Source organism: Mus pahari, chromosome 4 (genome assembly GCF_900095145.1).
Source record: "Mus pahari chromosome 4, PAHARI_EIJ_v1.1, whole genome shotgun sequence".
In the NCBI taxonomy this organism is placed as follows: Eukaryota; Metazoa; Chordata; class Mammalia; order Rodentia; family Muridae; genus Mus; species Mus pahari.
The window spans coordinates 92,619,044-92,632,983 of NC_034593.1; the positions used below are offsets into that span (position 1 = coordinate 92,619,044).

The 13,940-nt window shown below is 33.7% G+C and overlaps 1 protein-coding gene across 2 annotated transcripts in view; it reads right to left on the minus strand.

Annotated features, from left to right (window-relative positions):
• The window catches only part of Sycp1 (synaptonemal complex protein 1), a 95,642-nt gene that overhangs the window by 15,943 nt on the left and 65,759 nt on the right, over positions 1-13,940 (minus strand). For both annotated transcript variants that reach the window (XM_021196181.1, XM_021196182.1), the window contains exons 23-29: positions 12,619-12,681; positions 12,402-12,464; positions 11,025-11,141; positions 10,304-10,414; positions 9,032-9,124; positions 8,478-8,552; positions 672-728 (exon numbers count right to left, since the gene is read on the minus strand). In XM_021196181.1, coding sequence (XP_021051840.1) covers positions 672-728; positions 8,478-8,552; positions 9,032-9,124; positions 10,304-10,414; positions 11,025-11,141; positions 12,402-12,464; positions 12,619-12,681 — 579 coding nt within the window. The remainder of the gene's footprint in view (positions 1-671; positions 729-8,477; positions 8,553-9,031; positions 9,125-10,303; positions 10,415-11,024; positions 11,142-12,401; positions 12,465-12,618; positions 12,682-13,940) is intronic.

Sequence of the window (13,940 nt, forward strand, 5' to 3'; positions counted from 1 at the left end):
TTTCTCTGTGTGGCCCTGGCTGTCCTGGAACTCACTCTGTAGACCAGGCTGGCCTCGAACTCAGAAATCTGCCTGCCTCTGCCTCCCAAGTGCTGGGTGGGACTAAAGGTGTGTGCCACCACACCCAGCAATTTTATTCTTTTTTATTATTGTTTTATTATTTTTCTCTATATGGTAAGGTGGCTCAGCAAATAGCCTGCTGACCTTCATCCAATCCCCAGGAATCACATGATGGAAGAAAAACCAGCTTCCACAAATTGTCCTCTGCTTCACACAGGAACTCTTGCATGTATACACACACATATACACACACACACAAAAACACACACACACAAGTGCACATGCACATATACACACATAATACATTTTTAAAGAATTAAATTGAAGTAATCTCTAAATCTCCAAAACAAAACAAAATGTCAAATGTATTAAAAAATTTAGCTAATGCCTTTAAATTAATATAGCAAGAATTAATTTTGGAAACAAAATTATGATATATTTTTCTAGTTATGAGCAACAAGAACTATTTTTAATTATTGTTTGAAAAATGAGCTATAACCCAGGGACAGAACATTTATTTGCCTGACACACATAAGGGCCTAGATCCAACATCTTGAACTGAAAATATATTGCTTATAAAAAAAAAAAATAGAATGGCATAAAACTCTTACCTTGTCTTTTTTATCTTTGAAAATAGTTGTGTTTTCTTTTGCCATTTTTAGTTTCTCCTATTAGAAATAAATAGCAAATTATAAATTATTACTATTAACACAATAAAACAAACTGTTTAAACAATCATTTCTACAGAGTTTTTATATAGCTTTATCTCTTAGTTCTATTACCTCTCTCCTGTGCATCTGTGAAATAACTAGTGAGTTTCTTTAAGATTTGAATCTCAACTTTCTTACTTTTAAAATTTGAAATGGATGAAAAAAAAACTACAGAGTAAGGGATACAGACAAGTACCTAAATAACTACAAGTTGCAAAAAATCTAAATCATAGTCTATATTGAGAGATTTAGTCTGCTTTTCCCTTAGGTGCTAATAAAGTACATTCAGTGGTACTTTAAATAATGAACTAACTTTTAACACAAAATAAAGTATAAAGGTAACATGCTGAGAAGCAAAAATAACCATAGTAGTAAGCTCCAAAAAGTGTATAAACTTAATAAACAACATCTAAATTTGGGTGAATAGGATATGTGTGCAGAAAGAGTCAAGAAAAAATGAAGAGATTATGTTAAAAGTATAGCACACTGAACTATAGGAATTATTCAGTAGCTAAAGAAGAAAACCTAAGTCTTGCTTACAGATATAAAAATGTATTGTGATGATGGCTACTTTTATTTCAACCTAACATGTTTTAGAAGAGGAAACCTCAACTGAGAAAATGCCACTATCAGGTAAGCCTACAGTACATTTTCTTGATTGATGATGTGGAAAGGCCCAGGCTATTGTGTGTGGTGCCATCACTGGGTGTAATCCTAGGGGTACATAAGAAAACAGGTTGACCAGTCATGGGGAGCAAGCCTCCTGCACAGCCTCTGCACCTCTACATCAGTTCCTGCCCTGCTTGAGATGTTGACCTGACTTCCCTTTGATAACAGACTATGAAATGGACGTATGGAATGAAATAAACCTTTCTTATGGTGATGGTCTATCACAGCAATGAAACCTAAACTAAGACATTTAGAACATTTTTAATGACAGTGATATATAGATCAGACCAATGATAGCCTCCGGGAAGCATAAAGGTATCAGAGAAGCTAAATTCTCTTAGTGTGCAGAACTTTTGACAAACTCGCTTTGCTGCTTATGATGCCTATGTCAGTATCATTCCACACTGAATCACTCACCTTCTATATGCCATGCTCTCTCTCCCACAATATTGCACCTAACCAAAGAACTCACTTTACTATGAAATAATTTGGCAGTAAAATGGTTAATATTAATAACATCTGTTTTTCTTATTATGCATCATCTATAAGTGGTTAGTCTTTGGTTATACTGACAACTGGGATTTACTCCAAAGAGCTAGAATACTGTATTCTAGGACAAAGTATATTCGTTAAACAAGCAATATTGCATCTACTCTAGGGACACCTTGGCTCCTAAAGAGAAAGCATTCTCACAGCTTACATAGTCACAACTATAAATTTTTCTGGTATGTACTCTTAGTACAGTCAGCTGATACAATGTTTCAAAGGTGTAAACTAGTTGATATACAAACATGTGTCTCTGGTAGTAGCTAACTGATCATGGTTCCTTAATACCAAATACCTAATAAGGTCCCTATCTAGCATTAATAAGTAAAATGTTCCTAAAATAAGTCTTGGTAAACATGACTACTTGAGATACTAAAGTAGAAAAGAGTCTTGTGTCCAAATTTTATAAAAACTTTCAAAGAAGGTAAGTCTTATGGAAGCATTCTGCAGTATTTGTAATAACACCACAAATAAATATTGTATCTATCTTACTACTTGTGTACAGAGAATAAAACTTTCATATTTGTGGGTAAGCATGCTCTTCCCCTAGCCCTGAGTTGGCTAAACAAATCTCCTCAGACTCTGGAGTCTGGCTTTGCTACATTTATGTCTTCCTGCCAGAGAACTGAGAACTGATGCTGCCCCCCCCCCCCAAGCTGCCAAAGAGCCTACTTTGCAACTCAATCCAGCTGAAACTTCGAACAAAACCCAGTCAAAACAAAGGGATGGGTCCTTGGCTCAACTCTAATCATCCTTCCCATCCATCCCCAGCTTTCCTTTCAGGAATCTAGTAACCCGTGGCCACTGGCAGCTACAATCAAACACTGATTCTTGGTTAACACTAAATCTTAGAGCATATAATGTTGAAACTTTTTTTACCAGTGAAGACTAGAAGTTCAACTCCCACCTTACTGTATATAGCTGCAGCCTCCAATTTTCAATAACTGACAAGGAAGCTACTCTAAAACTGCATCCTTTTCTATCCTTGTGAGTAACTCTTCCTTCTTTTAAAAAAAAAAAACAAAAACTCCATATTTAGTGTAGTTTTCTAACTTTAAAACAATGTTTTAAATCTTTTCCTTAGCTCTGTGTCTTTGTCAGGGTTTCTATTCCTGCATAAACATCATGACCAAGAAGCAGTTGGGGAGAAGAGGGTTTATTCAGTTTACACTTCCACATTGCTGTTGATTACCAAACGAAGTCAGGACTGGAACTCAAGCAGGTCAGTAAGCAGGTGATACAGAGGCCATGGAGGGATATTAGTTACTGGCTTGCTTCCCCTGGCTTGCTCAGCTTGCTTTCTTATAGAACCCAAGACTACCAGCCCAGGAATGGCATCACCCACAATCCTTTCCCCCTTCATCACTAATGAAGAAAATGCCTTACAGCTGGATCTCATAGAGACATTTCCTCACCTGAAGCTCCTTTCTCTGTGATTACTCCAGCTTGCATCAAGTTGACACAAAACCAGCCAGTAACTTTGACTTTCTTTTTCTGCCTCTATTTCCTTACCTGCAATGTCTACTTTTAGTGATATTTTTACTTTCTTATTTTTAAACCCTTATATATTTATGTTATCTAATTTACCTTTCATTTTTCTTATAGTTATGATATCTTTATGTTTTTCCTCTTTGTTCTTTTTCTATTTTCTTAGCAAAATGCCTAAGAAAACCAGTTATATGGATGGATAGATATGAAATATGAAAGAAAAATCAGCAAGGAAATCTATATATTAAAAAATATTAAAAATTTAAAATAATACTTTTAAATGCAATAGAAAGCATCAAACAGAAGAAAGAACACTGGGAATAGAGAACAAGGTTGCTGAAATACATTAAGACATTATAAGGGCTGGTGAGATGGCTCAGTGGGTAAGAGCACCCAACTGCTCTTCCAAAGGTGCAGAGTTCAAATCCCAGCAACCACATGGTGGCTCACAACCATCCTTAACGAGATCTGACTCCCTCTTCTGGGGTGTCTGAGGACAGCTACAGTGTACTTACATATAATAAATAAATCTTTTTTGTTGTTGTTTTTTTGTTTTTCGAGACAGGGTTTCTCTGTATAGCCCTGGCTATCCTGGAACTCACTTTGTAGACCAGGCTGGTCTCGAACTCAGAAATCCACCTGCCTCTGCCCCCCCCCCCAGTGCTGTTAAGGATTAAAGGCATGTGCCACCACGCCAAGCATAAATAAATCTTTAAAAAAAAAAAAAGATATTATAAAGCCCCTAACTAAATTTATTTCTTAGACCCCTAGAAACAAAAGCCCAGCAAAGAGTTCTTTGTTCTTTTGCCTTCAGCCTGAGATACCTACCGATGACCTCTGGAACTAGCTCATCGTAAACTCACCCTGGCGCCTCTTTGTGTAAGGGACTAAAAATGTTTGCCAAAGATAAGACTGTAACCCTTCTGTAGGAGATGGGCTGTAATGCATCATCCCCACTCTTATGATGTTTACTCAGATCCCCACCAAGAATGTTTACCAAAGATAGCCTGTAACTCTTCAGTAAGAGATGAACTGAAATGTTTACTCAACTCCTCATTCTTTGTGAACTCCCCCACCCCTTTCCTTTAAAAGTCCTCAATTGAAACTGCTTAAGGGTCGATCTCCTATGAGTTCGTCCTCAACATGTAGATTTTTCCCGATTGAACCTCATGCATATTGCATCAAGAATGGTTTCTCTCGAGTTATTGGGATGTTGTCTCATCCTGGGACTAGAGCGAGGATCTCCCTGGGAACAGGGGTCTTTCAATACCAATAAGAAAACAATAAGCATGAGTACAATGTCTAAGAACCTAGGAATATGAACAAGGCACAAAACCTAAGAATTCATGGGATAGTAGAATCTGAAGCAACCACTAATGAAATTATAGCTTCTCAAGTCTAGAGAAGACATTCTTCTCTTGTTCAAAGATAAGAGACATTTAGAACTCCAAATAAACAACATCAAACAAGAACCTCTCCATGGCATTATACTCAAGATCTCAAAAACAGAAAGAAATAAACATTGAAAAGCTATAAGGAGAAATGCTAACTCATATACAAAGATGGAAACATCAGAAAACATCAAGTGTCTGTCTCTCAGCAACCCTAACAGCCAAGAAACCTGAAACGATTCGAGCACCAAAAGTGTTAACCAAGATCATTACAGCCAGAAAATATATATATTTTAAAAGTGACATATAAAGTATATGGCAAGACTAACAAAAACTAATGCAATTCATGAATACCAAGCCAACCCTCTATTAGATAAAGGAACACTATAGACATTGGGAAAAAGAAAAATTGTCTTCAATCAAGAAAGTACAGGAAAAAATAAATTACATGAGAGGAAAGATGAGAAAAAGAGAGCAAGCACTAATTCTAATTCTAATACTAATCGGAGAAAAAAAAAGAAAAAAATCTAAATGCTAGAAAAACAGCAAGTAAATTACTAAAATTAGTAAAAGGAAATTTAAAAAACCTCAATAGTTATTTTAAATATAAATGTCCTCAATACACCAATAAGTACAGACTTGCTAACTGGATCTAAAACTAGATACAAAGTATGTATTGTTTCCAAGACACACATGTAAAAAGACACCCGTTGAGAGTCAAAGTTTGAAAAACAGTATATCAAGTAAACATAAGCCAAGAACTAATGGGTATACCTATTTTGATACCTGGTAAAATATACATCAAACAAAAATTAGTCAAAATATGTAACAGCCCCTATTAATTAAGGGACCAAATCATCAAAACTAAGTAACACTATATATGTGCCAAATATTGGAATATCCAATTTCAAAAGACAAACAAACAAAACTATAAAAGGTCAACAGACCTTGATATAATATAACAAGAGTGATTTCAATATCAAACTTTCTCTACTACCATCGAGAGCAGAAATCAAAGAGTTTTCAGAGTTAAACTACAAGTAGACTTGGCTAATACAAAATATTTCAGCTGGCATACACAGAACTCATGCATTCTTCTGGAGTCTACTGAATCTTCTTAAAGTGGATCACAATCTAGTCCATTAATCAACTCTTTCAAAAAAAAAAAAAAAAACAAGAAAACAAAAAAAAACAAACAAAAATAAAACAGTAGCAACTGAAATGACTTCTTACATCCTGTCGTATAAAATACACTAAAACCAGAATTTTTAGTAGCAAGAAAAACTAGATAAAAATATGAAGACTTATCTCTATACTTAGAAGAAACAGTGGGATGCCAATGAAGTTAGAGGAAATTAAGCCAAATATACAAATCTAATAGTTTTGCAGATAGTAGATAGTATTATATGCTACTTCTAAATACTTGATTCGAAGGATTAAAAAAAAAAAAGATCTTAAAGACTTTTCAATATGGTGGAAGCTTTATTTGTGTTTATTTAAGAGAAAAAACTGATTCAAACCCCAGAAAAAAAATAAAATTTTAAGAAAACTCAGGGTGGGCTGGTGAGATGGTTTAGCAGTTACAAGCACTTAACTACTCTTCCGGAGAGGTCCTGAGTTTAATTCCTAGCAACTACCTGGTGGCTTACAACTACCTGTAACGTAATCCAATGCCCTCTTCTAGTGTGTCTGAGGACAGTGATGATGTATTCACATACATAAACTTTTAAAAAATTAAAAAATATCCATCCCATAAACAACCACCAAACCCAAACACTATTGCATATGGCAGCAAGATTTTGCTGACAGGACCCTGATATAGCTGTCTCTTGTGAGGCTATGCCAGAGCCTGGCAAATACAGAAGTGGATGCTCACAGTCATCTTATTGGATGAAACACAGGGCCCCTAATGAGGGAGCTAGAGAAAGTACCCAAGGACCTGAAGGGGTCTGCAACCCTACAGGAGGAACAACAAATGAACTAACCAGTACCCCCAGAGCTTGTGTCTCTAGTTGCATATGTAGCAGAGGATGGCCTAATTGGCCATCAATGGGAGGAGAGGCCCTTGGTCTTGGGAAGACCATATGACCCAGTACAGGGGAATTCCAGGGCCAGGAAGAAGGAGTGGGTGGGTTGGGGAGCAGGGAATAGGGAGGGTACAGGGGACCTTAGGAGAGGAAAGTAGGAAAGGGGATAGCATTTGAAATGTAAATAAAGAAAATATCTAATAAAAAATTAACATTTAAAAAATTAAAATAAAATTTTAAAAATCTTCAAAAAAAAAAAAAAAAAAAAGAAAAAGAAAAGAAAAAAGAGAAAGCTCCATTTAATCAAGAACACAAAACCACAAAAGGACTTTTGTATTTAAACTACAGGATAAAGGTAAGTATTAATGTTATTACGGGTGAAATGAAAATTCACTCATTTTCATTAATACTCACTCATTAATACTTACTCATAAAGGTAAGTATTAATGTTATTAAAGGTGAAATGAAAAGTTACTCATTTAACTGACATTTATTAGAAATACACAAATTTTAAAAAGTCAGATAAGACATAATCCTAGTTTAAAAGCATATGATATAAGAAAGTAAATTTGTTGTATATATATGTGTGTGTGTATACTACATACATATATATGTGTGTGTGTGTATACTACATACATGTGTATATATACACATATATGTATATGTGTATATATATATATATTTATATATATATATAAAGTAATCTCATATATATATACGAGATTACTTTAAAAACTGACATTTTAACACATAAATTGTGTAAGATATTTCCCCATAAAGAAAAAGATACAGGACTTAAGTACAGAACAAAGTTACTGAGACCTCAAGTTGAAATAATATTTTACTACCAGAACAGGTTTTAAAATCATACAAAATAGAACTAATTCTAGTTATTCTAGTTTCTTATGTAACCTTGAATATATAACTTAACCATTACAAAAAAGAACACAGTAAATATTGCATATGCTGTTTAATAATTATTAAGCTAGTTATACTAAGCAGAATATATGCCATACAAAAAAATGTTAAAGAAGATTTGGTATTTTAAATGTTTGTCATAGCACCTTGTAAAAACTATATAATATCATAAGGATATAAAAATATTTTCTATAACTCTGAATAGTTTTTTGAAAACTCTTAATAAATATACAAGCATTTACTATGAGACAGTATTTTCCTTTTTAAGACTTATTTTTAATTCTATGTGCCTATCTGAATTGGGTATATGCACTCCAGTGCAGGTGCCCACAAGAGGCTAGAGGTATTTGATGCAGCTGTGAGCTGCCTGCAATGGGTGCTGGGAACTGAAGTTGGATCTTCTGCAAGCAAGTATATGCTCTTGAGAGTCATTTCTCCAACCCTTGAGATATTTCTCAAACAAATACTGCACATCTGAAAGCATTTCTATTATTGAAAGTATAAATATTTTTAATGAAATAAGTAAAATACTTGTAGGGAAAGATAGAGAAAAGTTGTATTTTCTTACTATTAATTACCAAACTTTGTCAAAATATTTTGTAACATTTATCAGGTTGGACCACACCAAAATCCTACAGTTATCTTATATGTAATGCCACAAAACTTACTTTTTCTTCTTTTTCTACTTCAAGTTGCTTCTTAAGGGATACTAGTTCATTTCTGATATTAGATAGTTCAGTCTCCTAAAGAAAAATAAAGATGAGTGCATGAATGCTTCTACATTTTCTCAAATCAATGAAACTGTAATCCAGTGCTCTAAATAAATTCATCTGTAGATAACTCAGAAAATATGAATGTTGATAACAGAACATAACCTCACTCAATGTAAATACGTTTCAAGTTTCTCAATTTTCTCTAAGGACTAAAATGGTCTATGTATACATATAAACATACATATACTCATACTCTCTAATTCTACCTCACTCTCCTCTCCTAAACATCAAGGCTTTAAATTCATTTTAACTGACTTTTTAACACCTCTGTTGAAAGTACACTTTAGGCTACAATGTAAAATAAATTGGAAAAGCATTCAACTAGAAAGTAAGTAAAATCCTTTCAGATTCTACAAATCAAATATAATGGCTCTACTTAATGTTATTCTTTTTTCTCAATCCTGGCATTTTAAGAGTTGGCCTTTATTGGTATTTCCTCTGTATCTTACCAAAGCAGCCTTCGCTGATGACTGTTCTTGTTCTCTGTTTTTATAAAGTCCTAATTCTGAGTCTCTTTCTTCAACAATCTTATCATATTGGTGCTGTATTAAACAAAAAGGGAATAGGTTATGATTTGTAATAGTGATATGCTACAACAGAAGAAAAGTGTCACTATAAATTTACATGAGTATGTGTACCTTTATATATATATATATATATATTCTAACAACCTAAACAGTGAAACATAAACAAATTTAGAATATAGTCTAACACAATAAGAAATAGTTATTTTAATTGGAAACACTAAATTTCATCATTTAAGTAGTATACCTAAGTTGAGTAAGTTCACCACGTCCATAAACTTACAACTTGGGAGGCTGGGAATTGATTATCACAAGGTTAATGCCAAGCTGGGCTACAAAGTCAGTCTTGTTCGATATGAATATAACACAAAGATGTTTTAGAAAAGTTATTGACTCCAAATCTAGGACCAGAAACGCAATACAAGCCTTAAAATTCTTTGTCATGACAAGAAAAAAAATCAAAGACCACTCAAAAATCAGGTCAAAAGGACTTGTTTATCAGTTTGAAGAGGCTCTTCCGGGATAAAGGCAAAACAACTTTTCATTATGGACTATAAACTGCGCTGGACTGAAACATGCCAAATTTTAATCTATTAGCTTATAATATTACTAAAACTCTTCATTCAAATTCCCATTAATACATTAACTCATAATAATGTTAGATTCTGGTACCAATTTTTAAAAATGAATAGGTAAGGGTACCCTACTTCCTTTCCAAATTTAAAGGAAAAGGAATCTTTCCTAAAAGAAGAATTACCCAAACAGTTCAAAATAAAATGTACTCACAACAAATATTAAGTCTTTCCCCAGGCAGGAGAGATGGGTCCGCCATTAAAAAGCTAGGCTCACAACCCTAAGTTTTTCATTTATTTATTCCCTTGATAAAATTTGTTCCGCTTGTAAATGTTACATATATTTAACAAACATATTAATGAGAAATATCCTGGGTATGTAGTTAATAAAAGATGGTAAGTGCTATGAGACTACTAGAAGAATTCAGAAAACATGACTACTTCTCTTTACTATAAATGATAACAAGATATTTAAGGTCTGAACTTAGTGAAACAGGGGATCAATAATATTCAAGCTATAATTAGTTACTATTGTCTAGAAATACTTCTTTGATAAATTAGAAGACTGCCTTCAGTTCACTTTAATAGAAATATGTTCTAAGTGCTAATTTTATTATATTGTTACCTTATGTTTTTCCATAAGTGCTACCATTTCAGCTATTTTATGTTGGCATCGTAAATCAATTTCTTTCTGTAACTTTACCGCTTCATCAACTGATGCTTTGGCTTTCTCAACCTATCAAATTTTTTAAAAAGTATTTCTTTTTATTTATTGGTGATAAACCTTATACAACATTTTAAAAATTCAACTTTTCCATTTAAAAATCATATATTGAACTTATATAAAGTATAAAACTAAAACAGCAGAAAATTAGAAATTAAATAAAAAAGGAAGCACTTTTTTATTTATTTTAGGATGTTTCAAAAAGTAAAATGTATTATAAGTACTTTCATAAATATTTAAAAATTTTTAAAATTACATTACTCAACATTTAAATATTTAGAATAACGCTTTCTATATCTGATAAATTTTCTTACTATAAATCTATTAAAACTTATTAAATAACAATTTAAAAGTTAACAGTACTTCTTTTTATTTTTGGAGACAGGGTTTCTCTGTGTAGCCCTGGCTGTCCTAGAACTCACTCTGTAGACCAGGCTGGCCTCAAACTCACAGAGATCCACCTGCCTCTGTCTCCTCAGTGATGAGGTTAAAGGCATGCGCCACCACCACCCACCACCACCACCACCACCACCACCACCCCCCAGCAAAAGTACTAATTTTTAAAGCTAATCAACAAACATATTTGGTACAATAAGTTCTTGACATATTTAGCCTTTTCTACCTCTTCCAAAAGCTTTCCTTCTGATATCTTTTTGTTCTCAATTTCTTTCTGGTAATTGTTAGTTATTTCTTCAAATCTTTGCTTGGTACTTTCTAATTCCAACTCTAATTTACTGACCTATAAGTAAAGAAATTTTAGTGAATTCCACACTACTTGAAAATAGTCCATATTTATCTGTATTGTAAACCCTAAGATTCTTAAAAATTATGATTGAATCATTCTCTTACATTTTTCACATAGATATGTGTTTCAATTTTCAATGTCTAACTTGACACTTAAAATATGGATTTAGTCTTGCCAAGCAATACAATATAAACAACCACATTTTATATTTCAAAGAATTTTAGTTTAAAAATTATAAGTAATGCTCCATAAAAATATGTACAAGCTTGCACTGATATGCCCTAGCAAATTCTCTCAGATTGAATTAAACTTTAAATCCAACTTTGAGTAGCTTTCAGCTTTTCCTTCAAAGTAAAACATGTAAGTGTACTATATACGTGAACTTACAAATACCAAGGCACATGAAAATAAAATGGTCCACCATGTCCCTTGTGATAATAAGGACAGAGTAGCAACAGCGCTGTCTTCCAGTCACAATAGGAATGATAAAAATATGAACTCACACAAAGTGTGGAAGCACACACAAGGCCTACACAGGTTCAAGCCTGACAGGGCCCCAGCTCTGAGGGAGGGAGAAGTAGTCACAGGTTTCCATTCTCAACCAAGAAGCTATTTGCAAGTGTTACTGACAAAGGAAAAATCAAAACTTTCTCCAATGGAGTCTCACTAAGCATATTAATATACTCCAGGGCAAGCCCCATGCCAATGAGTAGCTGGTCAATATAAAACAAACTCAATAATATTTTCATAAGCCTTTTATCACATTTTGCTGTGGTCATTCTGCATCTTATCTTTTGCTTATATATTTTGATTTCAGTTTTTGTAGGGTTTGTGTATGCTTCTTTTCCTGTTTTTGTAAAGAAAAAAAGAACAAATTTGGGTGAATATGGAAGTGGGTATGAGCAACAAACAATTGGGGAAGAAGATAAACATGATCAAAATATATAAATAAAGTTTTTAAATAAAAAATATACAGACTCCATGCTTAATTGCTTTACAACATATGGGTTACAAAATTAAAACACACATATATACCTACAGCAGGCAAACATGTATTTTTAAGTTGCTCACATGGTTCTGGCCCAGCTAAAACAGAATAAACATTCTTTCACATCTATAAGACTTAGTCTCTCCAATACCAAAATACAATAGTATTGAAATGTAAACATCAAATTATAAATAAGTAGTATAGTATATCTAAAGTCTCATGTATCTACAAGCATTTAATAAAACAAAAATAAAAATGTCAAATACCTTTATCTCATATGCATTCAGTTGTTTGTTTTCTGCTGAACTCTTTTTTTTCAAGGTTTTATTCTATGGAAAGTTAATTATAGTTAATAATCACAAAGCTGATTAAGACTTACAATGCCAGTGACTTATACTTAAATCACTACAAATTAAAGTATTGCTGTCTATAACTATAGTGAAAATATTGGGATGATTTTGAAAACATATTAAGAAAACTTACCTCCTGGTGAAGCTCTTCAATAGTCTTGCTTTTATTTTCAACTTGTTTCTTTAAATTATTATACTGTAAAATTATTTTTAAAATTATACAATTTTACTCAATATTCTAATCAAAACAAACAATTTCAAATAAGATACTGTACAAAGTAACATAAGGCTCACTTGTGATTTCAAGACATTCTGTCGATGTAAAAATATAGATTTTTATAAACATGAGTTACAAGTATAGATTAAATATAAATATATATAAATTATAATAAATGTATTATTTAATATATAATAAATATAAATTAAACTTATAGGTAAAATATGCCTCTTGGTCAAGCTTATACAAAAGACTGGATATTATTAGAAGGACTGAGAAAAGGATCAGTAACGGTAAGAATTAAAATATTGTCTTCTGATAGGATCAGAGGTGAAGAAAACTCAACAGCTACCCCAACACTGAATGTAATTGGGACCAGTGGGACCAAGGCACCCAGGAACTCTACCTGACCAGTAGCATGAGTTCCTTCCAGTCTGGGCCAGTGCCCTGAGTGGGCACAAACCCCGCAGACAGTCCCACAACACCCAGAAAAAGCTCCACTCCCAGGTGCTCTAACATGCCCAGGACCACAGGATCCCAGGAGCTTGGTCACACCAGGATCTCAGGGTCCCAGAAGCAGCTTGACTCCTAGGACCTCTGACACACCCAGGATTTCAGGATCACAAAATCACAGGATCACAGAGACAGCTGAACTCTGAGGAGTTCTGACACAACCAGGATCACAGGAAGGACAGGTTCCAGTAAGATATAGTGAGGGCAGGCAACACTATCGATAACCAGATAGTGGGAAGCAAGCATAAGAACACAAGCAACAGAAACCAAAGTTACTTGGCATCATCAGAACCCAATTCTCCCACCGTAGCAAGTCCTGGATACACCATCACACCAGAAAAGCAAGATTCAGATTTAAAATCACTTCTCATGATGTTGATAGAGGACTTTAAGTTAGACATAAATTACTCCCTTAAAGAAATACAGGAGAATACAGGTAAACAGCTAAAAGTCCTTAAAGGGGAAACACACAAAGAGCTCAAGAAGCTGGATTTCAGAAATTCAAATAACCCCATTAAAAAATGGGGTACAAAGCTAAACCAAGAATTCTCAACTGAGAAATACCAAATGGCTGATAAGCACCTGAAAAAAATGTTCAAAATCTTTAATCATCAGGGAAATGCAAATCAAAACAACCTTGAGATTCCACCTCACACCAGTCAGAATGGCTAAGATCAAAAATTCAGGTGACAGCAGATGCTGGTGAGGATATGGAGAAAAAGGAA